Source organism: Coregonus clupeaformis, chromosome 16, assembly GCF_020615455.1.
Source record: "Coregonus clupeaformis isolate EN_2021a chromosome 16, ASM2061545v1, whole genome shotgun sequence".
NCBI classification, from domain to species: Eukaryota; Metazoa; Chordata; class Actinopteri; order Salmoniformes; family Salmonidae; genus Coregonus; species Coregonus clupeaformis.
Window position 1 is genome coordinate 46,550,956 of NC_059207.1, and position 27,081 is coordinate 46,578,036.

General features: G+C 41.6%; 2 protein-coding genes across 9 annotated transcripts in view; both read right to left on the bottom strand.

Annotated features, from left to right (window-relative positions):
* Positions 1-1,701: 1,701 nt before the first annotated feature.
* LOC121585010 (microprocessor complex subunit DGCR8-like) lies at positions 1,702-10,403 on the bottom strand. 2 transcript variants are annotated; one of them, XM_041901314.2, is made up of 14 exons: positions 10,279-10,403; positions 8,791-9,810; positions 7,555-7,723; positions 7,052-7,194; positions 6,450-6,819; positions 6,036-6,233; positions 5,758-5,859; positions 5,472-5,570; positions 5,250-5,332; positions 4,993-5,093; positions 4,786-4,892; positions 4,353-4,480; positions 4,080-4,193; positions 1,702-2,219 (listed from the first exon to the last, which is right to left on the bottom strand). In XM_041901314.2, the coding sequence occupies exons 2-14, from the start codon at positions 9,490-9,492 to the stop codon at positions 2,136-2,138; spliced, it is 2,400 nt and encodes a 799-aa protein (XP_041757248.1). In that variant the 5' UTR covers positions 9,493-9,810; positions 10,279-10,403; the 3' UTR covers positions 1,702-2,135. The 2 variants fall into 2 exon arrangements, with proteins under 2 accessions (XP_041757248.1, XP_041757247.1); XM_041901313.2 differs by having other exon boundaries at positions 5,229-5,332.
* A 1,135-nt stretch (positions 10,404-11,538) lies between these two features.
* The window catches only part of LOC121585011 (transport and Golgi organization protein 2 homolog), a 51,050-nt gene continuing 35,507 nt past the window's right edge, over positions 11,539-27,081 (bottom strand). For 5 of the 7 annotated variants that reach the window (XM_041901315.1, XM_041901318.1, XM_041901317.1 and 2 more), the window contains exons 6-9: positions 24,335-24,402; positions 23,976-24,126; positions 13,385-13,489; positions 11,539-12,783 (exon numbers count right to left, since the gene is read on the bottom strand). In XM_041901315.1, coding sequence (XP_041757249.1) covers positions 12,663-12,783; positions 13,385-13,489; positions 23,976-24,126; positions 24,335-24,402 — 445 coding nt within the window. In that variant the 3' untranslated portion in view covers positions 11,539-12,662. The remainder of the gene's footprint in view (positions 12,784-13,384; positions 13,490-23,975; positions 24,127-24,334; positions 24,403-27,081) is intronic. The other 2 variants (XM_041901320.1, XM_041901321.1) reach the window with 1 other exon arrangement.

Genomic DNA, 27,081 nt, shown 5'->3' on the forward strand with positions numbered 1-27,081 from the left:
ACAGGCAGGGGTAATTTCAAAGCAGGAGCCAGCCTAAGTCATGACAATTTTATTTGCATAAACAAATTTCACTGAAAGTCAGCGTTCCCAAGTCGCTGTTACATACTTCAATTTCTAGGCAGAAATATTTCTAGCAATCAACTTGTTACAACTCTAAAAGGTAACAAGTATAAAAAGCATTTTCTTCACACACTAGTCAAGACAGAACACGCAAATATAAGGGGGGGGAGCATTCAATACAACAGCCTTGTGCCCATGTACAATGGTGAAGTCTTAACAGATGCAGTAAACATTCAGGAAAAGCGCACACAAACCAAATACTTCACACAATGAATGTGCAGCAATTTATATTTTGTTCCAGCAGGTATTGCATCTTTATCCTTTCCTGTATATATAGATATTATTTACTTATGTATTGTATGCAGCAACCTACAGTATTCTATAAAAATGCATAAGACTGTATTTAAGCTTTGGTTCACACTGCTTCTTTAGCTATCGGATTTAATAATAATGACATGTAAGTATTTTGTTTGAGGTAAAGTGTGCCAACTTCATTTCCATAGATTGCCTTTTGCGGAAAGGATCGCAGTGATTCTACACAATGCTTGAAAACGTGATTGATCAGAACACACACACACAAATCGGTCACAATGATGGCAAACAAACACACACACACGTTACAGACGAACAACCCATTAAGACAATTCTTAATTAAAATCTGCACATGCTAAAGGCAATTCTTCCAGAACATCAATATTAATGTCTTGTCGTGTTATTACACATCTTAACTGGCTAAACAAATGCTGTATCAAGAGGGGCTTGGTCAATCCATTTCCCTTGAAGGGGGACTTGGGCCCTGTGAGTTCTCTGGACTGGGAGCCCTTCATGAAATGGGTCAACTAAGGCAACATGTAGCCAATTGTTTCCCCATCTGTATATGGGTCCTTAAATGAATGGCTGAATAGTAAGAGTCTGCATGTTGTATGGTTTTGCTTTAATTTGTGTCTAAAAAAGAATGAAGCAGCTAACACCTAATTACAGAAACAAAAGTCAAAAAGTATAGGCCTTTTTAAATATGTAACAACTTTACCTTGTATATCTCCTCAATGACTACAGTACTTCAAGCTCGTGCTTGTGTTGTCTGCAGTGCTAACGTGAAAACAGGATCTTAGCTTGACAGACCAGCCTTATCAGCTGTCCATTGATATGTTTCATCCTGTATATCCAGAACAAAAAAGGCAATTTAAATCATTAGTCCCTCTTAATAGGTCTCGAAAAATCGTCCATTACATAATAAATTCAAAATGCATTTCTCGTACTAAGAACATGAGCATGTAACAAGAAGTATGACTCACTCACTTGAATTGTGCATTTGAAAATATAACTTTTTTTCTCTCCTTAACAGGTAAATGTTTCACGTGCAAATGAAAACGTAAGCTTGCCATTCTTTAGACGAAGCATACTCATCAAAAACCCTAATCACCCTCCAAATTATACACATCAACCATCAAACATCCAAATTACAACAGCATATAAATTGGTTTTCCACAACGTACCGGAATAGCAAAAGCAGAGACCTCAAACTTATCCCTTTGAATAGGCTATGCTTTAAGCATACAAGGAAACCTGTTCGAAATGTTCAGTGTGTCCGAAAAGTATAGAGTGTATTAGAAATTCAATCATCGCAATATAAAAGAAGGGGGGTTGGGGTCTAGTGGTTTTCAGCAGTCATTACTACACAGTTAAACAGGCTGACAGAAATTGCTGTGGTTCATAGATACATGTCAAGTCATCTCAACCTGTCTGTCTGCAACCCCTGTGGTTCAATTTATAGAAGCTGCGTAGAGATCGCATCTAGAGGTAGATGGTTCTCACTCGACTGTCGGTCTGACTGTTAGTGCATCTGTCCTATTCTTACCTGATCCACTAACAATGAACCAAAAACACCTTGGGGGTCAAATAATAAACAGCTTGGAGAAATAGTGCTAAGATGACCACCTTTATAGTATAAATGTGCTGTATTGCCATTTCACAATGATGCATAATTGGATGATAGATTGGTGGCGTGGTTTATCTGACAGTGACTATGGCTACCATTGGTCAGTGCCATGTTAGGTTGGTTGCAGTGATAGTTCCTAGACGTCAACAGTACAGAGCGGCTGACTGCCAGGCTGGGCCGACTCCATTATGGTCATCTTGGGCTTCTTCCTGGTTTCTGCCTGAAGCACAACAAAGACATCAGGGTCGTATTTATTAGGGCACACCGTAACAAAATGTTTTGCACCAGAAAAAAAAACAATTATACTTAAAATATATACGCACCAATTTCAAAGATTTTACTGAGTTACAGTTTATATACTGTAAGAAAAATCTGTCAATTGAAATAAATAAATTAGGTCCTAATCTATGGTGTGACTACCATTTGCCTCATGCAGCGCAACACTTCTCCTTCGCATAGAGTTGATCAGGCTGTTGATTGAGGACTGTGGAATGTTGTCCCACTCCTCTTCAATGCCTGTGCAAAGTTGCTGGATATTGGCAGGAACTGGAACACGCTGTTGTACATGTCGATCCAGAGCATACCAAACATGCTCAATGTCTGGTGAGTATGCAGGCCATGGAAGAACTGGGACATTTTCAGCTTCAGGAATTGTGTACAGATCCTTGCGACATGGGGCTGTGCATTACCACGCTGAAACATGAGGCGATGGCAGACAAATGGCTCGACAATGGGCCTCAGGATCTCGTCACAGTAGCTCTATGCATTCAAACTGCCATTGATAAAATGCAATTGTGTTCGTTGTCCGTAGCTTATGCCAGTCCATACCATAACTCCACCATGGGGCACTCTGTTCACAACATTGACATCAGCAAACCCCTCACCCACGACCCAATACAAGCGGTCTGCCATCTGCCCGGTACAGTTGAAACAGGATTTATCTCCAGCGTGCCAGTGGCCATAGAAGGTGAGCATTTGCCCACTGAAGTCAGTTATGGCGTCGAACTGCAGTCAGGTCAAGACACTGGTGAGGACAACGAGCACGCAGATGAGCTTTCCTGAGACTGTTTTGCAGACCCAGTTTCATCAGCTGTCCGGGTGGCTGGTCTCAGACAATCCCACAGGTGAAGAAGCCGGATGTGGAGGTCCTGGGCTGGCGTGGTTACATGTGGTCTGCAGTTGTGAGGCCGGTTGGACGTACTGCCAAATTCTCTAAAACAGCGTTGGAGGCAGCTTATGGTAGAGAAGCTTTGGCAACAGCTCTGGTGGACATTCCTGGAGTCAGCATGCCAATTGCATCAGTGGTTGTGTGACAAAACTGCACATTTTAGAGTGGCCTTATTGTCCCCAGCACAAGGTGCACCTGTGTAATGATCAGGCAGGTTAATCTGCTCCTTGAAATGCCAAACCGTGGATGGATTATCTTGGCAAAGTGTAAATACTCACTAAAAGGGATGTTAAATTTGTGCACAAATTGAGAGAAAAAAAGCTTTGTGCGTATAGAACATTTCAGGGATCTTTTATTTAAGCTCATGAAACATGGGACCAACACTTTACATGTTGTGTTTATATTTTTGTTAAGTCTATTTCGAATTGGACAAATTCAGGTAGTCCTTCCGTTTGTCAGTTCTCTTCCATTTGGTGCCTAATGAATACACCCCAGAAATTGTCATAACAGTTTGAACTGCTGCACCGAAATGTGAGCAACTTACATTAAAACATCCTTCAAGATCATTATCCAGGCCACACTTGCATACAAACCTGATTTATGACAGTGTCTGAAATAAGGTAAGGCTGGAGCAACCATAGGAAATATGAGTAACACGACAGTGCAGATATATGGCAAATGGAGCAAAGACCAGAAGAATTGCAGGTGTGTCAGAAAGCGGGGGAGATCTCCCTGTCTAGGTACCTCTATGTCCAACAATGGAGTAAGAGCAGCTTAGGTAGCCTGACAGGGTTATCAGACAGATGTATAACTCTCCAGTAAGAAAATCCCTGATGAGGCCAAATGCAAAGGTTACACCAGAGACCCAGGATCTAATTGGAGCTCCTCCTACACTCTACAGCTAACACTTACCCTATCCTTAGCCAGTTTCTTCATCTCCTCTTGCAGTTTGTTCAGGATGTGAAGATTTGGCCTGTTCTTTTTGGCATACTGCTGAAGTTCAATCACACTCTTATCTGAATTTTCCTGCGGAAAACACAAAAAACGCCATCATTTATAGAAATGAGAGAGACGCACATCTGGTTGAAAGAGAAGCAGCATATGCCACCCTGACTTAAGACCTACAACAGCAGTGGAGCAGCTGTGCTGAGGAACAGTATATGGAGGTGTACAGGTAGTACCTACCTTCTTCACCATCTTACTGCTCTCTTTGCCGTACATGCGGAGCAGTGACCCCCAGTTCTTCACGTGGGGGTGCAGCATCTGTAGGATCTTCTGCGACGCCAGCTGCTTCCCCACGCGCTTATTCTTGCCTGGAAAACAAGACATATACATAGAGCAGCTGCCATTAGTAATGCTAACTAGATTTACACTACATGAACACAGATCAGCTTAGAGCAGGGATATGCTGATCCATATATAGTGTATATACAAAAGCGGAAACATGGTGTCCAGTGTAAAAGTTGTCAGAATTCTCTATATATGGCTCTGACAAAACACACAGAGCACTTGCAATTAGTAATGCTGCTTTTACACTACATTACCACAGAGCGGCATGGAGCAGGTTAGGTGTGGGACTTGCTGTGGTGACTGGAGGGTCAGTGTGGGGGTAACTTACACCATCCACGCACAGTGTGCTTGCCACACGTCATCACATATTCACTCTTCTGGTTCTTCCCTGGGATCACCTCAAACTTGATGCTGGTGTCACCCATTCCATGGTTTCTACATGGCACAAGAGACGGTTGAAATGTAAGGTTAATAGATTAATCAGATCAGAACTAGAAATTTCAATTATTCTTACACCTCATGTCTTGAGTCTTACCTCTTAAGGCACTCGTGTAGAATCTGATATGGCGAGAGTAAGCCTGCTTTATTGGTTAGTTCGTACACCCTTGAATCTTCAATACTGATATGATTAAAATACTGCAGGAAACAAAAACATGAATGGACATTAGTATTCTTCCAAATTACCAACCAGCTAGTAAAGTACAATGTTATAACAGAGACATGTTATCAGACCAAACAAGACAAAACATTGATTTAATTAAAGGGCCTTTCCAATGATTGGCAGGCTGATACCTCCAGTTCATCCCCTTCTATCAGCTTCTCCTCAGACGTCTGCTTCACAAAGTCAGGGATGAGGATCTCCAGTGTGGCGCGAGCTACAAGGTAGACGCATCAGTAAATTACAAGCGAAAGTACCCGTTTATGATTTTAATTTTTTTATAGTTTACAGACAACCGTTGCAGCTGCTTCAGAGGATAGAAAATCAAATAATGACAGAATATGAAAGTACTGTACCAGCTTTATTCTTGGCAAGTTTTTTACTGCTTGCAGTTCCTGTGCCATATGTCACACCGTCTATAATGACTGAGGCGCCAAAGGGTTCACTTGGGTTCTCTGGGGGAGATGGAAAACGAGGATTCATTTGGTGTAAACTGCATAAAGGCCCTTTCTCCAGTCAGTGCTTTGGTGATTTGTTTGGTTTTAAGAAAAACATGTCACTTGGACAAGCTAGTTGAAATCAACATTATGAAGGGGAGAAAAGAGAGAGAAAAATCAATCAATTAAAAAAAGAGGGACTTACCACATTCAAAAAAGTTGTAAACAGGTCGGACCTTTAGGACACGTTGCATATATTCATGTAGGATGCAAACTTCAGATTTCCCATTTGGGTTAATGACAAACTCTGAGAAAAAGAAAGAGGGAAAGAGTTGATGCGATTAGCTCAATACTCCTCACTGAAATAGTTATTAGACTATGTACGCATCCAAAATGGCACCCTATTCCCTAAATAGTGTACTACTTTTGTGAATAGGGTGCCAATTCAGATGTAACCTATGGTTCTTCTTCTGCATCTATTACCTTTCTTGGTGGGGGTATCTGATACAGACAGAGTGATAAGTTTCTGGTTGGCAGGCAGAATGGGTCTCTCGGACTCGGCCTGCTTCCTCTTCATGTCCCTGTTAAACTGCCTGCGCTCTGCCCAGGTACGGAACTTCTTCACTGTCACTTGTTCAAAGTCAAAGCACTTCTCCAGGTAGCTGCGGAACTCCTCAATTTCTGGCGGGGTTTCAATAAGGGAGGGGTATCGGTTAGATTGTTGCTTTAGAAGCCAAACTAACTTCACGCAGATAGGTGTTCTTATGAAATACCCACCAACATATTTGTATCCCCTACGTTCACAAGAAATTAAACATACTAGCCATCAGCCATGGCATTCAAAACTTCTACCTGCTGGCAAGACAACCGCTCATCATGGAGTGTGTTGACCCTTACCTATGGATTCATCTTTGCACACCTCCACCTTGGCCCTGAACTGTCCCAGTGCCCCCTGGGCCATTTCACAGGAGTGGGGCATCTTGCCGTGCGGGACTGGGCACCTCTCCATGGTCCCCTCTGTGACCAGTCCTGTCTCCAACTCCGCCTCTCCCTCCCCCAGGCTCAGACCCAGGGCCACAGTGGTAGGGTCCTCCTGGGCCGTGGAGTCAGGCTCGTCTGGTCTCTCCAGGGAGTCTGCCTCTTCCCCAGGCTTCACCGGAGACACCTCAGCGTTGGGCGTCACCTCTCCGTTCTGTTGCTTTTCCTCATGATCCTTCATCTTCCTATAGTGCAGGCAGGGGATGCTACTGGTGGGAGGGTCGTGTTTCTGTACACAGGGGCACGAGGGGTTTGGTTAGAAGTAGGTTGTTACAGTTGTTTGAGAATAGAGAAATAATGGACATTCATCCTTATTCCTTTAGTTTGATCATTCCTACCAAAAACTGAAATATAACACCAGTATTCAGTGTATAACAATGGGGTTCCTGACATGTTACTAACCCTCTAAAAGATTCAAATGTACAGCAGTTTCCATCTGTCTTATCTCTTCCACGTCTTACCCTGATGCTCCCGGTCCCCAGGAAGTAAGGTCTGGACCAGGTCACCACTCTGGTCTCTCTGTGCAGGTAGACTGGAATGCCAGAGTTATGGAATGTCATGATCCATCCATCAGGTAGTGGCTCAGTGGGTGGACGCCCACGACCTGGGAAACACACACACTCACTCATCACTACACATCCGCAAGCAAACACGAGACACTACACATCTGCACCACACACACACACGACTACACGTCTGTAGACAGACATGACTACACATCTCACACACTTATTTTTCTTAAAACTGCATTGTTAGTTAAGGGCTTGTAAGTAAGCATTTCACTTTAAGGTCTACACCGGTTGTATTCGGCACGTGGCAAATAAAATGTGATTTGATCAGTGTCCTCTCACAAACGTGATGATATGCATTCATAAGGTATGATATGAATGCATAACATCATTATGTGCCAGCCTTAGATACACCGTTACCAAAGGCAGATCAGCGCCAGACATCCACCACTCACTCTTCAGGACTGTTTTAATTTTGGTCATCATGGGCTGAACGCCTCCCTCCCCGTCCGACGCATGGTCACTGTCCCCTGCATACTCAGCAGCCCCCTCTGCCAGGCGCATCTTTTTGGGCATGGGCATGCCCTCCTCCAGCAGAGCGTCTACATCATTGTCGAAGTCCTCCTGGAAAAGACTGTCGTTGAGCGCATGGGGGAGAAGTGAGGGGTGGGGGCAGCCCTAACCTGTCATGTTTTCCATTCAGTTTGGGCTATGCCATCTTGTCATGAGAGAATTTCAAGTCATATTTGCAACCAATATCTGGCATGCATAACAAACATAAAAGCGTTGGAAACAAAGTGGATGAGGGGAGATTCAAATCAGGTTCAACTTTTGAAGACACCAAGCATACCAACTATATCAATCTCAAGTAGAAAAGAGAGGATTTCCATCAAGAATCAAAAGTATGATGCAAAAGCCCCCCGTGTAGCACAGTTGGTAGAGCATGGCGTTTGCAACGCCAGGGTTGTGGGTTCGATTCCCACGGGGGGCCAGTATAAAAATGTATGCACTCATTAACTGTAAGTCGCTCTGGATAAGAGCATCTGCTAAATGACTAAAATGTAAAAGCTGACATTTTGCTGGTGACATTGGAATAAAATGACTATACACTATTACCCTTTTCACATTACAGAGCCAAACCGTACTGGGCTAACATCATTACTAGAGCCTGTCCGATATATCGGTCCACCGATATAAAATCGGTTGATATTGGCTTTTTACCGCTATATTGGACGACAATTCCACCAATAAATAGGATGAAAAAGGGAATTTTATGCTTATCTGAACACTGGCAGCCATTCTCATGATGTGTCATTCATTTCACAATGTAAGAAATGAACATTTTAAGCATATTTCTTGGACAATTGCTGTTTTGGATGGCAATTTATGAGAATGCAGTATGGAATTTTTTTTCTTTTTCATTTCCCCGGCGTAAAACAGTATGTTTTAATATTTCAGTATTGGTAAGTTTGGTACCCCAAAAAATCGTTATCTGTATCTGACCCCCAAAAATGGTTATGCATCCTCCATAGTTGCTGGAACTGTGCTGGAAATGACGATGTGAAAAGAATATCCAAGCCATTACGGTTTCGGGTTAGACCCTACAGTGTGAACAAGGCACAAAAGATTAGTGAGTGGATGATGATGATGAGGCTCTGCAGAGGCAAAGATGGGGCCCCTTGGTTACGTACCTCATATGAGTAATTCAGGTTCTCCTCGTCAGCGTTCTCCTGTTGAACCATTTCCTCAGACCTGAAACCCCCCTGCTCCACATTCTCCGTATGCAGGAAGTCCTGACTGAAGTCCTCCAGCTCGTCCAACACCGCAAACTCCACTTTGTTCTCCAGGTCTGCCTCCGCCCCTCTCCTCCCTGCACTGCCATCGACCGTCCCGTTCCCCAGCCCTGAGCTACCCTCAACAGCCTCTAGCTCTGTATCGGCATCATGCAACTCACCATTAAGGCCCTCTGAGCTGGTCTCCCCTACACCACCACCCTGACCTATCCCTGTGTACAGCACCTTCCTATCTTTGCTCCTGCTGCTATCTACGACGCTGACACTGATCTTAATGTCTTGTAGTAACTTGAGCTCTGGCAGGAACTTGGTGATGGGGGGCGCGTGGCGGGCTGTTCTAGGGCACGGTGCGCTGGATTCGGCCTCATCTGACAGGTTATTACTTAAGGTTATGGAGCCCTTGGCGAGGAGCCCCAGGCCCTGGTCCCCTGCTGGGGTGTGTGTGTGTCCATCACCACCAGAGCTAACGTCCATTTCCTCTGCGTCACTGGACGTTTGCAGGGGAGGTGGTGGAGGCTGCGCTTTACCATTAAGGCCCTCCGAGTTTAAATCATCAGGTGGCTCCAACGGCAAGGGGGGTAATATATCATCTATCTCCATGTTGACTGTCTTATGAATCCCTAAATATAACAAATTATCTATGGGTCACCCTGACTCTGTTTTGGCAACCTGTTCTCATAAGCTTTTAGCTAAAATGCATGCAGAAGCACATTGTACACAAGATTTCGAACGAAACAACTTCCCTGTGTTGACCATGTACCAGTGTTGAATATGCTAAGCTGACTACATTGTTCTTTTCATTAATGTAGACAGCTTTTTAGAATCACTGTCTAAATTATTGGAAATCACAATGCATTCAGCTTATATTACTCGGATCTAGGCACTGCGAATCCTCCACTGGCGAATCCTCCGTCAGAGCTAGAAAAAGAGGGACACAAGTTAGTCAATAATTGAAGCCAAGACAGCAACATTGCAGTGCAAAAACATGTAGCCAAGGCATCTATGCACATTATGCAGTATTTTTATGATGGCTTACTAATGCCAAAACCACAGGCCAAGCACTGCCAGATAAATCCTTGCTTGATTGCAGAATGCTAACGATAGCTCGCTGTCTGTGTAAGATATTTGGAAAACTGGATTCACCCTACAAAGTCAACTAATGCAAAAACTTTTGCTACTGGTTAGCAATATGGGGCACCTTCAAAACTGAACGATTTCAAAAGACGACCATCAATTTGTATTGTCCTTCTACGCACTAGCCAAGCTAACTTTAGCAACCTGGCTAGCTTAGCTCAAACTTGAAGCTAAGCGGTTTTTAAGCTACACAATTAGGTGTCGAAATGACTGGGCTAAACACAGAAACAACGAGCACATTTGATCACTCACCTATATTTTATTTACTCCATTTTCTTCCCTAAACTAGCTAATCTAAATTATTTTATTCTTTTGACGAGGCCAGACAGATCCCTTCCCCGTTCCGCCATCTTGCAGACAGCTGCAGACTTCTTCTGAAACTCCACCCCCAATACCGGCTTTTTGAAGATTGACCGGTGACGAGTCCAATCACCATTTAATTCAAAGTGAGCACACTAATCATCAACCGACAAAGGCAGGCCTTGCCTCACTGCGGGAATAAATCGACCAATCAAACATTAGAATAGATCACAGTTGACCAATGAGAACGGTAGGCACAATTGGGGTTGCGAAGTGCAGTGACCACATACTGTCGCTAGGTGGCAATCATCTCCACCCATTGTCTTCACCAGAAACATTGTATGCAAAGTAGCGGTCAGTAAAATAAGATATATCATAATATATGAAACATTGTATACAATTTGATATTTGTTTTGATGCATAATCTATCCACTGATAAGATTAGAACCCTGCTGTTTATAATCTGCATAAAGCCTCTGACCAACTCTCAGACATACCATCGTGTTTACTGAAGATTCAAAAGTTTCTGCGAATTATATCAGAATCAATATTTAAACATAGAAACTGTGACAACCATTGCAATGACCACAGTTTATTCAGCTACAAACCATACACCACATTGCGTTAATAAGCTTGTGATTGTCTAATAAAATTGCCTGATCAGATCTTATTATTATTATTATTATTATCTATTCTTTAAAGAATAGTATACATTTGCAAGACACACTGACGTCACGACTCTTGGCGGCAGTAAGAAAGACATCGCCATCTGCGCCAATTCAACATAGCCAAGATTTACGTTTTTATTACTTCTAAACAAAATAACTTTTTGGGTTCTCATACGCTTACAATGATGTTTTGATTCTTGATTTAACAGTCGCTAAAATTATATTTGGTTGTGATCTTTGCAAAATAACTATTTTGGATGCAGCAGTTGTTAGCTAGAATGCTAACGCTCATTGACATAGGCTGTAGCAAACAGCTAGCCAAAGAGCCATTTTACTGGTTGAAGTATAATGCAGTTGATTTGCGATGATGACACCAACATTATATTAAGCAGGACATTCATAAAATCCTTAAAATCCAATGATAATCCAAAAGTAGTGTGAAATGCACGCATATGCAACTAGTTTTTTTGTTGTTGCTGGAGTTCTATTAAGAACTCCCCTGTGTTCTGCAAACACAGAAAGGGGTCTATATAAATTTCCAAAATACATGAAAAAGTACTTTATTCACAATTTATATCAAGACACCAGTGACGTGGTAAACAGGGGTTTCTGTACTTCTATGGATACCGGAGGTCAGTAACATAAACCCTAGAAAACCACTGAAGGATCCTCATCATTGCTACATATCATCAACACAAATTGAAACAGTCATTCACATTTGTGAGAGTTACGATGGAGAGTAAGTGGGTAAGAACCACAGACTGAACACTACAGATGTGAGTGACAAAAGGAATCCTTTTAGTTAGTTCACAGCAAGGCAAACAGTCCCTCCTAAGCAGTATGTGGAACAAGGCGGGAAGATATCAAAGAAAACACTTTGCTTACCATTTAGAAAAACATTTCAAGTGATTTCCTCTGTTTTACTTTTAACTAACAAACCTCGGTCACAAAGTCCAAATCTGTGGCAATGATAACGATTATACTACAAGGCAGGCTGTCACAATATGCCTTCCTAATTCTGTCACAGGAAAGTTAAACACCTGCATGAGAGTTTAGGAAACCAAACCGGTCATTCTTATGACAGCATTTTATAAGGATGTTGATGGCTGCTGCTGCTTCTATGAGTGTTAGCGTTTTACACTTCAACTGAAGATACAAACAAACTTGGCTAGTAGAAGGCAGTCTGAGCCACAAAGCCATAAATGACTTATGATCAACCTTTTAGTTCTGTTCTTCCTCAGCAAACCAGTGCTGAGAAAATAGATGCAATGTTAAATGTAAATAATTTACTTTGTTTATTAAATTACATTTGTTCTTTGGCAATAAACTTTAAGCAAACAACTCAAAATAATATTTTAATCAAATTAACAAAATAAGAATAGCACCCATTATGTATGATTTGATCAATTCACACTGTCGTATGTCTAAGCCAAGCTAAAACGTATTTCCCAAAGACAATTACTTGAAAAGTACAATCAATCTCTCTTTCCCAAAAAAGTGCCATAATTTCACTCGCCCACCTCCACCATTTTAAATGGCAAATAAATCTTCATGTTCATTTCACTACTGTGAAGCCAGAGCTTGCTGTGGGAGAAGGAGGGAGAGGGAGGAGGAGGTGGGATGCAGAAAGGCACAGTGTGATTCCCATATAGCCCCATTTAGCCGTCTTCAGTCCTGGATTTTGAACTGGAAAGAGCTTGTGCTCCATTGGCTGACGTCACAGTTGAGCATGGTGCGCTCCGTGAAGGTCACGTTCCCTGATGCGTCTATAAGGATAATGGTATTGGTCCTGAAACAGGCAGACACAAAACATAAGAAATAATAGGAGGGGTGAAACGAGAGGCTTGTGCATTTCAAATATGGGGAAAACGTTGTGATTCTGGAGTTCCCCAATCACCTTTCATTATCACACTAGACTGGAGGCCAGGGGGCAGGCTGGTTCTAGATTATATTATATGCACAAGGGGCTGTATGATGTATGGGGCGTATTCATTATGCACTAAACACAGCTAAATGGACAAACAGAGAGGTACTACCTGGATTTGTCCAATAAGAAACTTGTTTTCGTTCACAAAACGTTTCCCGTTTGCTAAGGTGTGCACCAATGAATATGACCATGGATTTGTGCCAAATAAGAACCAATTGTTTTCATTTTCCCGTGTACCCTATGAATATGACCCCGCTCTCACCTCTGAGGGCGGGCCCGCATGACAAATGGGAGAGCTAATTGGTGGGACTAGGAGCACAGAATGGGACTCTGACAACAGAATTAAATAACAACACTAGGTTGGATATTGGCAAGGTTTATCACATAGGCCACTCTTGTATTATAATGTATCTCTATGACTCTGGCCTAGCTAATTGGTGTCAGGGACTGGGAGGACTCTGACCTTGTGCCGTAATGTGGGGAGCGAACACACACAGAGGACAGGGCCCGGAGCATGGGGCTGCTGTACCCTTCACCCTGGCTCTCTTGGGCCGGGTCAGGGGTGTTCCTGAAGAAAAGAGAAAGAAACCGTTCTCACTCAAACCTTCTCTTTGACTTTGAGTTTTGGAACAGAAAGAGTCAGGGATGTAAAGTATATTCTGAAAGTATTCAGACACCTTGACTTTTTCCACATTTTGTTACGTTACAGCCTTATACGTTACAGCCCCCCCAATCTACACACACAATGTCCCATAATGAGAAAGCATAAGTATTCAGACCCTTTACTCAGTACTTTGTTGAAGCTCCTTTGGCAGTGATTACAGCCTCGAGTCTTCTTGGGTATGATGCTACAAGCTTGGCACACTTATATTTGGGGAGTTTCTCCCATTCTTCTCTGCAAATCCTCTCAAGCTCTGTCAGGTGGGATGGGGAGTGTCGCTGCACAGCTATTTTCAGGTCTCTCCAGATATGTTCGATCGGGTTCAAGTCCGGGCTCTGGCTGGGCCACTCAAGGACATTCAGAGGAGTCCTGAAGCCACTCCTGTGTTGTCTTGGCTGTGTGCTTAGGGTCGTTGTCCTGTTGGAAGGTGAACCTTTGCCCCAGTCTGAGGTCCTGAGCGCTCTGGAGCAGGTGTAGTGTATGGAAATTATGACTGTTTTAAGTGGAACTGAACGTGTGCTTTGGTTAAAGGAACCGAGGGGGGGATGGTTTATGATGGTATTTGAAATGTGCCTTTTTGAGGATGACGCCCGAGGGGAGACTGGTGATTGGCCAGAAGAGGGGGTAACCCTTATTTTGGCAGTGTCTATATAAGAAGGGTTTTGGACAATAAACCCCAGAGCGGTTATTATAATTCGAGGCAACTGCTCTGCAGACAACGCGTGTCTGTAATTTATGCTGTAACCTCATGGTATGAATAAAAACTTCTGACACGATGCAGCATAAACCGGACTCTTTTGTTGACAGCGATGATGACCACCATTCATCATATACGACATAATGGCGCCCAACGTGGGGCTGGGTTTGCGTCTCTTCCTTGTTTCAGTCAATCGCCGGGCTAACTCTCTCTGAGGCATGGCCGGAAAAAAGGGTGAGTGTTCTTACCGCTTCGGAGTTTGTTAGATTGGATATGACTTGTGTACACTGAAGAGATGTTCCATTATGACCTGGCCTCTGGTGGCGTTATCGCTGTTGATTGGGAGTCTGATAACAAATATTCTAAATTTGGTTGATGGTTAAACGGGGAATAATAGCATGTTTTAGGACAATGGATTGGTAGACAATAAATGTTGGAAGACGTCTGCATAGTTAGGGCACCGGGAATCTGGAAAAGCCCTCCGATCGAGGCGATTCTTTAGGAATGGGCCATAAAATCCTTGCAACGCGTTATGTGGTGTAAGGTTAATTCTGGGAATTATTAAGCTGGACGAATTATATGCATGTTATATACTCATCGTATGGTTGACGAACTATAATGCTTGGGGTAACCTCTCTATGATTATCCAGAACTTACGGCAACACAAAGTTAGAAGGAGATATTACTGATAGACAATGATTTGGCCACGGTGCGGGGTGTTCATTTGTATAGCTAGTAGGCCGCAGTTGGCTGGAGGCTGAAGCTAATGTTTGATTGTTTCAGGCCACGTGGTACATCGTTGCTAAGGCTAATTTTTGTAAGGCTAAAGTGTGAATCATGCTACATTCTACATGGTGGCTGAGGTGGATGCTAATGCTACATGCTAATTGTGTTTTGTGCAGCAGTGTACCTTAGGCTAAGCTAAATGCTAATGCTACATGCTAATTGTGTTGCGTGCTACATGCTAACGGATATCCTTAGAGATTCCATTGCGATGGATTAAAGTCTCTTAAACTTGTCACTGTCTGTAAGTCAGGTTGTATGTTTTGTGAGCGCTGTTAAATGTTGTTTGACTAGGAGGGGAAAACGAGAGTTACAGTTGGACGGTTATTCTGTCTGTTTGGGGAGAGATCTAAAATCTTCCATGGTGAAAACGTGTTTTTGAATGGATGTGCGCATGCGTTTAATTTTGCGACACTACACTACAGAAAGGGGAGTTTATGGCACGAGATTAGGGAACGTTTTGTTTTACGGCACTAAACGACACCACGAGGGGATGCTAAAACTCAAGCATGAGGTTAAAATGATATTTGCGCATGCGTGGGATTCTGCAAAACAACACATTGGTTAAACTGCAGGGGGAGACAGAGGAACACAGACGACGGAACAAATACGCATAAAGAGATTTTAACACGAATCTTATAAGTTTAAACGGCGGTGGGTTAAGATGAAACTTGTTTTGGGACCTATTGAATTTATAAATTAAATATATGATAACGGATTATAATAGATTGAATTAAATAATTAAATGACGGATTAAAATCAAAATGTTTGTGAGCGATCTATAATTAGTCCTGAGTTAAAGTCTTAGAACGAATGTAGAACGGACGAATATTGAATGTGGATAACTTGGTTAATTGCATTAACTGCTAAAATGTGATTCTGTGTTTCTATGTTTTTTTGAAATATGAGAGACACAGGGAGCGAGGTGAGGCGAGACGACAGGAGAGAGAAGGGGTTAACGTGTGACTGACGTGCGTCACGTGACAAGGTGTGACGAGGCAGAGTCAGACGAGAGGATCAGATCAGGCTAGTACACAAAATCATCCTAACAAAATATGTGATGTTATGACAATTTTACATAGGCTTGGCAAATACTATTTCATTAAAAATTGTATTTTGGTGGCTCTGTGTATCACTGGGGTTTGATTACAGATGTGTTGGGAATCCAGGATGGATTGAGGATTCTTCTGTAAATTTATGATAATTAGGGGTTATAGAGCAAGGGGTTAAGGGCTTTGTTTATGGGTATTTTAGTCTGAAGATGACTAACTTGCATTTACTGGCAGTTGATGGGTTGTGGTAAGATAGTCAACACTAATTGATAAATTGGTGATATAGGAATAAAGAATTGGTTTTAAATTATTCATAATTTTTAATTGAGTTTTTAATTGGTTTTTTATTTTTAATTGAATGGTTTTTGAATAAGGCATTTAATCGAATTTTTTTAATATTCATATTTGATTTGATTTGATTTTTTATTTGAATTTAAGGGGGGAAGCCATAGGCTATACAGTCTAAAATAACATAGTTCACAATAAAGGAATATAAAAGGCTTGATATAGGGGAAAATTGATTAAAATAGTCATTTTTTAATCAAAGTAGGGTTAGAGTAGTGTTAGAAAGACTAATGGCAGATGTTAGTACACCTTTCTCACATACGGATTCAGCAGAAAGACACCCACCTTACGAGAAGGAAGCTTTCAGTGATCATCTAGCATGGTGATTATGGCATCAGAGATGAAGACGAATACGAGCAGAAACGACGATGAAGATGAATTCAAAACTCCAGAAGGAAGGAAAACCGGGATGTCTGGGAACTTAAGGAGATGAGGATGATGAAGATGAGAGTGATTGAGAGAGGTCATGGGTGGAGGTGACTCTGTGATCAGAAGGAAGTGGCAAGAGAGGAAAGAAGGATACTGGAGACTTGATCTCTGATGAAGGTTGAAGAAAGAAGGGTACAAGAGCAAAGAAGAAATGGAGATATAGGCAGATTGCTTATCATGCCTGGATAAATCGAATAAGAAGTAACACGATTGGATGAAGAATTCAAGAATGGAAGGAGAAGAACACATTGAGGTCAAGAAGAGCCCACTAGTAAGAAGATGATGATATTTCGAGGACAGAACTTAGAACTAAGGTTGAAGAATACTGATATGTCAACGACGAGAAGGAACAGGACCAAGAAAACTGCTGAGAGAATCCCAACAACAGGAGAAAACAACAGAGGAAGATGAAGGAGAAAGTGAAGATCACCTGTTCTAGAAGATCCGGAAGGGGGGTGCATTGCTGAGAGCCTCGATTAGAGGAGAAGAGAAAATAGCTAACAGTTGAAACAACCGGCCATTAGAAGTGATAGTGAATAGGGGAAAAACTTATTTGGGTTTAGGCCTAAAGAGGTTAAACATCTCACTAATTGATAACGAATTAGGATAGGGATTTGAGGTAGTAAAACAGTTAATCAAAATAGACATACTAATATTAGAAGATACTGTTATTGCAGTGTTGGGAAGAGAATTGAATTGTACAATAAGATGTACACTAGACTGTCTATTAAGACAATCTGTCTACAAAGTTAAAAGGGGTGACTGTTTATTCTGGGTTACATTCTTACACTAAGAGGTTTCAGGCTAGGCTAAAAGGTGTTTAGACGTTTTGCCAAGTCTGTGTGTAATGAGTCAGAAGCAGATGGGGAACTTTCCCAATCACATATTCTACAAATTTGGTGGTAAGAGATTTTGTCAATAAATCAGGGGAAAAGGTTTTAAATGTTATGAGAGAAAAGATTAGATTAAAATAAGTTAGGGGTAGGCTAGGTTGAAGGGACTCTAAGACAGTAAGTTAAGTTTCAAAGTTAGTAGTGAGAGAGAGAGAGAGAACAATGGTGAATGACACTGTAGAGTAGGAAGATCAAGGTAATTATAGGTGTATTTGGTACAAGTAAAGAGTTCAAAGTCTTAGGGGAAAACTGGGGAAAACTAGGAGTAACTAAGGACATCAACACGTGAGTCTATTATAACAACAGTAAGAAGCAATTTAACTCTTTCAACATTGATAGTTATTAAAGTCATAAATATATCGCATTTGATTATAAGGGAACCAATACAGCACCAATGTTAGGGAAAACTACTTATTAGGGTTTAGGATGGGGACGTTTCTCCCATATGGAGAGATAATTATGGAGAATAAGTATTGTTGTCAGGACCAGGAGTAAAAGGAGGGATAGTTTGTACAACGATATGAAGTGGAAGAGGTTAGGAGTGACTGTTCACTTATGTTGCGTAATGTTACAGAGAAAGGTCAGGGAGAATATGTGTACTTATCTAGTGCAAGCATTAGAATTTGTTCCGGTTAGGAATTATTGGTTAAAGGGCTATGTAATTCATAAAGTGATGCCTATAATGGAAGATTTGAAATCTGTTGAAGCTTCCGCAGTCACCAAGGGAGTTCAGGAAGTGTAGATTATAGTAGTCACTCCAACAGTAGATAATACACAGAGGATAATGGGAACTTTTGCACTAGAAGTAATTAAGGTTAATAAATCAATTACTTTAATGATAACTTTGGAAGGGATTAATGATACGATGTAGGGAGTATGATATCGACAACAACTTTTCTGAAATTAAATGGGTTTATGTTACGGATGGAGAGGGTTGTCAATGATAGTACGAATGGGGTTAAAATAGGAGAACAGAGAGTAGTAGAGAGAATATAGATTCATCATGAAAGGACAGGATGAGGTCTTTGATTTTAATGACAGACAGGGAGAGGTATCTGATCAGTGCCGCTCGTTCTTCTGTTGTGGAAATTAGAGATATATTAACTCATTCTGTAAGATCAGTGAGGAATCTTGAAGGTCCATGTCTGTTGAGAATTCCAGCACCAGACGTGTTAGACGGTCGCGCGGCCTCTATCAGGTATGGTTCAGTCTTATGCTTTGTCATAACTGTGGTATTGGCAACAGTCATTGACAGATAAAATAATGTCGCTGTCAGAACAGTGGTTTAAGCCTAGGTTTAAGTAGTGTTCTTGGGTAAATGAATTACCCTATGGGAATTGTTAAATGGGAAAGGAAAATTAGGTAACAACGGAACCATGAAGTATTCAGGTGAAACATTGAGGGATAAAAGTTGTTTAATAAAACATATGAGGTAAGGGGTATGTTTATGGGAAGATCAGAGTGGGATGTTATATGATAACTTTGGATAAGCATGAACATAAGGTTAGAGATGACAAATATAATGTAACTTTTTATGTACCAGGTAGTAGAAAAGCAGGACTTTGATGGTTAAATGATTAGCTTTTGACTGACAATGTGACTATGGGGAATTTTAGAGATATTTAGGGGTTTGGGGGTGATAAAGCATCTATATTCTTACATTAGGGATGGACAGGATTTGGTTACATGTCAACGTTGAAGCTTCCATATGAGGTTTCTACTATTATAAGAGGGATAGCACCGGACACAGCTAAATCTAGGGTTAAAAGGGTGACATGTCATAGTCTTCAAGCCTATCATTGAAGGATGAATTTAAGGGAGAAGGGGGGATTTTTATTCATGGTATGGTGTAACATTTGGGAAGATCATATTGATAAATATTAGTTATACTTTGAGTCCAGATAGTTCAGATAATATCACTGGGGTTATAGATGCATTATAAGGGATGTGTTTGGGAGATCTGAGAGGATTTGGTTGCAAGATCAATTAGGCCAGTAGGGGCAGTGATGGGTCAGATTTTAGTTTCAGCTTTGATAACACTGTGTGATGTTTGTAATTTGTTACTGACCTTGGAGAGAGCTATGATATTGAGATAGGTTGGAGAGTGATGCCTGGAGACAACACTCAGATGCCGGTGTTGACTGTTCCTGATCTGGATAAAGATGGACAAGTGGAACTGATGGATAAATATCATTTTGGATTATTTGATGATTTTTCAAATTGTTTTTTCAATATTAGTATGATTTTTAGTATGATTTATGAATCAAAGGGGGGAATGGATAATGTGATTCATGCATCATTTATATATCATTTTTTTAAAATTCTTAGGTGAAATTGAGGTTTAATTTGAAAGTGGTTGTTTTGCAAAGGATACTGTTTGGTCGTTTCTTTTCTTTTCATTCCAGAAGCATTTGGGGGAACATGTGACTCAAAGACAATATGAAGGGACAATATGACTGGAGGAGATGAAACAAGGAGGGTGTGGCTGATTCCATCATCAACAAGTCCATTGGAGGAGGAGACTACGGAGGAGATGAAGTGTAGTGGACTACATTCCAGTGCTGATGAAATATAGTTGATGTGAATACATAATGGTGTCATATTCTTAGGTATTGATTTTAGTAGAATGATGTTTGATGTTATTGAATGCAGATGAGGATCTTAGATGCTTTTGTTTATTTCGATGGGGTTTAGGGAAAGGACGTTTAGGCAGGGAGAGATTCCCTTTCAGGTCCTATGGGTTGACCAGCCTGAGAGTGGATGTTTCTGGATAGGATTTTGTTTGCAGGGGAAACATGTGTATTTAATGGCATCATAGTTTCAAATGTATTTACATGGTTTATGAGTTTATCTGGAGTACCGCGGTGGTTGCCTGGGGCAGAGGGACCGTGAGAGAATTTTACTGTCTTGATTGATGGATGGATGGATTTGGAACAAAGGTTGCCGGACAGGTTTTTCGCTCTCACACTCCATAAAGATTTATTCATAATTCATAGTAATGTGTTCACACTTCATAAACAGTTTGTTCATAATTCATAGTAATGTGTTAACATTTCATCAACAGTTATTCATATTTCATAAGAAAGGTATTTACACTCTAGAGGAGAATGTTTTTGGGTTTAAGGTTGAGGATATTCAATAAGATAAATTGTTACTGGTCATAATTATATTCTGTTTGTTTTCGAGACTTAGTTTAGTCTCGAAGGGGGGAAATGTAGTGTATGGAAATTATGACTGTTTTAAGTGGAACTGAACGTGTGCTTTGGTTAAAGGAACCGAGGGGGGGATGGTTTATGATGGTATTTGAAATGTGCCTTTTTGAGGATGACGCCCGAGGGGAGACTGGTGATTGGCCAGAAGAGGGGGTAACCCTTATTTTGGCAGTGTCTATATAAGAAGGGTTTTGGACAATAAACCCCAGAGCGGTTATTATAATTCGAGGCAACTGCTCTGCAGACAACGCGTGTCTGTAATTTATGCTGTAACCTCATGGTATGAATAAAAACTTCTGACACGATGCAGCATAAACCGGACTCTTTTGTTGACAGCGATGATGACCACCATTCATCATATACGACACAGGTTTTCATCAAGGATCTCTCTGTACTTTGCACCGTTCATGTTTCCCTCGATTCTGACTAGTCTCCCAGTCCCTGCCGCTGAAAAACATCCTCACAGCATGATGCTGCCACCACCATGCTTCACCATAGGGATGGTGCCAGGTTTCCTCCAGATGTGATGCTTGGGTTTCAGGCCAAAGAGTTCAATATTGGTTTTATCAGACCAAAGAATCTTGTTTCTCATGGTCAGAGTTCTTTAGGTGCCTTTTGGCAAACTCCAAATCAGGCTGTCATGTGCCTTTTACTAAGGAGTGGCCACTAGCCACTCTACCATAAAGGCCTGATTGGTGGAGTGCTGCAGAGATGGTTGTCCTTCTGGAAAGTTCTCCCATCTCTACTGAGGAACTCTGGAGCTCTGTCAGAGTGATCATCAGGTTCTTGGTCACCTCCCTGACCAAAGCCCTTCTCCTCTGATTGCTCAGTTTGGCCTGGCATCCAGCTCTAGGAAGCATCTTGGTGGTTCCAAACTTCTTTCATTTAAGAATGATGGAGGCCACTGTGTTCTTGGGGACCTTCAATACTGCAGACATTTTTTGATACCCTTCCCCAGATCTGTGCCTCGACACAATCCTGTCTCGGAGCTCTACGGACAATTCCTTCGACCTCATGGCTTGGTTTTTGGTCTGACATGCACTGTCAACTGTGGGACCTTATATAGACGGGTGTGTGCCTTTCCAAATCATGTCCAATCAATTGAATTTACCACAGGTGGACTCCAAGTTGTAGAAACATCAAGGATGATCAATGGAAACAACGCAACTGAGCTAAATTTCGAATCTCATAGAAAAGGGTCTGAATACTTATGTAAATAAGGTATCTGTTTTTCATTTTTAATAAGCATGCAAACACTAAAAACGGGTTTTCGCCTTGTCATTATGGGGTATTGTGTGTAGATTGATGAGAGAAAAAAATATTTAATACATTTTAGAATAAGGCTGTAATGTAACAAAATGTGGAAAAAGGGAAGGGGTCTGAATACTTTCCGAATGCACTGTACCTATAGAAAAGACACTGTTCTCAACTTCTCACTCAAACCTCCTTTTGGATTGGAACCAACTGAAAAAGTAAAACTCTTTAGCACAACTTTAGTGTTACCAGGTGCATTGGGGGAAAAAAAACTGTATACTGAATAGAAAGTTATTACTGAACTGAAAGTTTCAAAACGAGGAGTTATATAATACGACATACAGTAAGTTTCAGAACAACATGATGTACATTGTGAAGCTGGCAAACCTATTAGAGAGAAAGGTAGGCGGCGTCTGAAGAGCAAAAGTTCACCGACTAAAAGCTTTGCAATTAAGTTGACATAAAAGCGCAGGACTCCAGCAACAGCAGTGTACTTCTTTTTCCTAACTGCACATTCATTTAATGTGTGAAGGACTATACTTTCTCAAAGTCATATTGAGTGTTCACGTTTGTACCCCACGTAGCCATGTTGAATGTCCACGTGTGGTACTCGCCACCCCATAATGAGTGAGCATATTTAGACATTTAGATGTCCTTGTTTGTTACTCTCAAATACCTTACGAGCAATAGTGATTTCTATGGTGGTATTTTGGCTAGGCTACTTTGAAACAAGGTAAGACATGCTTCATAAAATGACATAAGACGTCCAGGTTTTAAACAATTATGTTCATGGTTAAATAGTTTCAAAATGCTGACCGCCTCCGCTCAGATTCGAATCTGGCCTCGATTATTACAACAGAATCAAGCCTTTAGACGTTAATGTTAATTATCCTTCATTATATATGTCAAACATGACGGGTGTTTAGCCTATATTTATGTAATTAAAAGTCTCATTGAAGTTGGGCTCCATTTTCTGGCGCCACCCTCATGTCAGCACACACATTGACATGTAGGCTTTTTTATTCATGTACATACATTCCAATGTTGGCTTCTGATCCAATTCTGATCTGATTGTTTGATATTGTAATCTTTGTGTGATTTTTTTACTTGTCCATTTGGACAACTCCAATATATATTCTTGTCCATCAATGTTTTTTACTTGCCCCGGACAAGAGGACAATAATTAATGTTGAGCCTTGTGCAGGTATATGTTTTAATGTATATTACGCTGTGTCACATTGATTGCGTCAAATTGTAAACAAAAACTACAGAGTTTGGGGTCTCACACTGGCAGGTTCATGTTTATTGGGATGAATATTGTCCTGGAGGCAGAGCAGAGCGATTTCCACTAGATGGGCCAGCTGCAAAGTCAAAATTAGCTATACATCGTAAAAATTCATGAAAACAAAAAATGTGCTTTTTGGTCTTACTTTTAGGTTAGGGTTAGGCACAAGGTTAGCAGTGCAGTTAAGGTTAGGGTTAGGTTTAAAATAATATTGTATTACTTTGTGGCTGTACCCGCTAGTGACTACCCTGCAGAGCTGCCTGCAGTACATGAGTCATCCCAATAAATGCCAACCTGCATCACACAGTGTACAGGTATGTGTGTTAATGTGAAGTGTTTTGATACAGTCTGCAGCGTCATGAGTGTGCAGGTACATTTATTGATGAAGCGTTTACAGTGTCACATTGATTGTATTATTGATACCGAGTGTGTGGTGAACTCACAGTTCCTCGTTGTTGAGGACGTTGAGCAGATCATGGACCAGGCCATCACAAGGCAGTGTCTGGTTCACTACGCTGGTAAACAGTCTCTTCCCATGCTGCAGCTTCCTCCATGGGGTCTCCAACAGGGAGTTACTCAAACCATAGATTCCTGCTGGAGCAGACACATACAGCATTGCTAGAGAATAGAGATTGCTCCAAACGTTCATGTTATCCCCCAAAACACGCACTCACATAGAGGCATGGTCTCATAGTCAAAATCCATCCTGCATACATTAAGGTTTATAATTCAACAGCATGGCTTGTATGGTGCAATGATATAGAATAATAGTACAAGCAATTCTACATTAAGAAAAACAGACCTGGATTTAGACGGATGGGTTCGGCGCTGCCTCTGTTTCCATAGTAACACACAGTGTCTTCTTTGGCCCTGCGTTGGACACAATGAGAGAGGAAAGCAAGTTGGTGACTGATTAAATGTATGCTTAATTGTGAGGGTCATTCTAAATCATTTGCGGGTTAACGCCTGAACAATGCTTTGTACAGTTTGCTATTATTTCCTGATTAATGGAGCCGCTGCATTTGTAAAGGCAAATTGAAATGCCAAATAAAACAAAACAATGGTAAATTGTAGCAATAGATTTAGAGTAAGAAAAACAAAAAACAGTAAGCTGATGCAAATCCTCCAGTCTTACTAGGCCTTTACACTGTGTTTAGCTCTCCGGTCCCCAGTACTGACTTAAAAAGAGATCCTACTTCCATTTGGCATATCTCTCTGACATTATGGTATTTTCAACTGCAATACAGGAAACTGAATGAATCATGACCAAAACAAAAAAAAGTGTTGAAAGTGAATGAATTGCATTGTCAGTTTCTGACAGCCATCAGTAGCATCATCAGTCAATGTGGAGACATGTGCAACACTGCATCAATATCTTACCTCCTCGTCCCCTTGTGGAGAACATCTATCCATCTATCTATAGTTGTGATCTGTAGAGTCAGTGGCCAGGATCAAAAGTTTGAAAACCATCAATACTTTGATTGGGGGGGTGGTTCTCTATCCCTGAGCTGAGCTTCATCTATAGAGTTACACTGTATATACAAAAGTATGTGGACACCCCTTCATATTAGTGGATTCGGCTATTTCAGCCACACCCGTTGCTGACAGGTGTATAAAATCGAGCACAGAGCCATGCAATCTCCATAGACAAACATTGGCAGTAGAATGGCCTTACTGAAGAGCTCAGTGACTTTCAACGTGGTACCGTCATATGATGCCACCTTTCCAACAAGTCAGCTTGTCAAATTTCTGCCCTGGTCAACTGTAAGTGCTGTTATTGTGAAGTGTAAATGTCTAGGAGCAACAACGGCTCAGTCGCGAAGTGGTAGGCCACAAAAGCTCACAGAAAGGGACCGCCGAGTGCTTAAGCACGTAAAAATCGTTGCAACACTCACTACTGATTTTGAAACTGCCTCTGGAAGCAACGTTAGCACAAGAACGGTTGGTCGGGAGCTTCATGAAATGGGTTTCCATGGCCGAGCACACAAGCCTAAGATCACCATGCGCAATGGCAAGCGTCGGCTGGAGTGGTGTAAAGCTCGCCGCCATTGGACTCTGGAGCAGTGGAAACGCGTTCTCTGGAGTGATGAATCACATTTCACCATCTGGCAGTCCGATGGAAGAATCTGGGTTTGGCGAATGCCAGGAGAACGCTACCAGCCCCAATGCATCGTGCCAACTGTAAAGTTTGGTGGAGGAGGAATAATGGTCTGGGCCAGTTTTTTATTCCAGTGAAGGGAAATATTAAGGCTACAGCATACAATTACATTCTAGACGATTCTGAGCTTCCAACTTTGTGGCAACAGTTTTGGGAAGGTCCTTTCCTGTTTCAGCATGACAATGCCCCCGTGCACAAAGCGAGGTCCATACAGAAATGGTTTGTCGAGATCAGTGTGGAAGAACTTGACTGGCCTTCACAGAGCCCTGACCTCAACCTCATCGAACACCTTTGGGATGAATTAGAACGCCGACTGCGAGCCAGGCCTAATCGCCCAACATCAGTGCCCGACCTCACTAATGCTCGTGGCTGAATGGAAGCAAGTCCCCGCAGCAATGCTCCAACATCTAGTGGAAAGCCTTACCGGGAGAGTGGAGGCTGTTATAGCAGCAAAGGTGGGACCAACTCCATATTAATGCCCATGGAATGAGATGTTCGATGAGCAGGTGTCCACATACTTTGTCATGTAGTGTATGAACAAAGAGAAGATTACTCTCCCGGCGTGAGATTGAGACTCGTTTGATAATAACATCTGCAAATAGCTGCGGACAGAGGGACTGACAGAATCAAATGTCTGACATAAGGGGTTCCGCTGTAAGCTAAATGTTTATCCCTTCCAATTAATTACAAGCTAATTTGCCTGTCTGCTGTCCGAGCTTGTGCATTTGTTTATGCCACAGTAAGCAACTAAGCTGGGAAAATAATAGACAAAGGGTATCTCTCTGTTTGTGTTACTGTTTCTCATTTGGTGTAAATGTCCTTGGGCAGAGGAATTTAAGTAGGCCAGTGTGCTAGTAAAAACACTTTGGGAAAATGACAAAATGAAAGTAATTCTGTTAACATTACACCATCTTCAAAACAAACCAAAGAATATCAATGTCTCTCGCTGATTAAAGCCAAACAAGAATGAAACAACTTTCTGTAATGTAACTGCTGATAACTACGGTAATGACAGAAAACCACCATCTTTTTGCTTTTGTGCATGTCAATGCCTTGTAGCTTCCTTCCATGGGTACAACATTTGCAGCTTCACTGTGTAGATTACTCTCAATCCCAACCCAGACAAACACACTCTGTGATATACTGTTTCTACAGATTGAGGCCTAAGCTCAATAGTCTCACCCTAAAGCACAATGGCTACTTTTGCAGTCTGTGGCAGGCATCAAATTGACTCCGGAGGCAGCAGGTGGATATCGCAGACTCAGAGGGGAAAGAGGTATTTCTGATACCCACCCGCTCTGACGAGAATATCAAAACCTGGTCAGTTGTGCTGCAGGGAGATTTGGCCTGAGATGAGGAACCACAGGAGGTGGACAGCGTAAACTACCAAA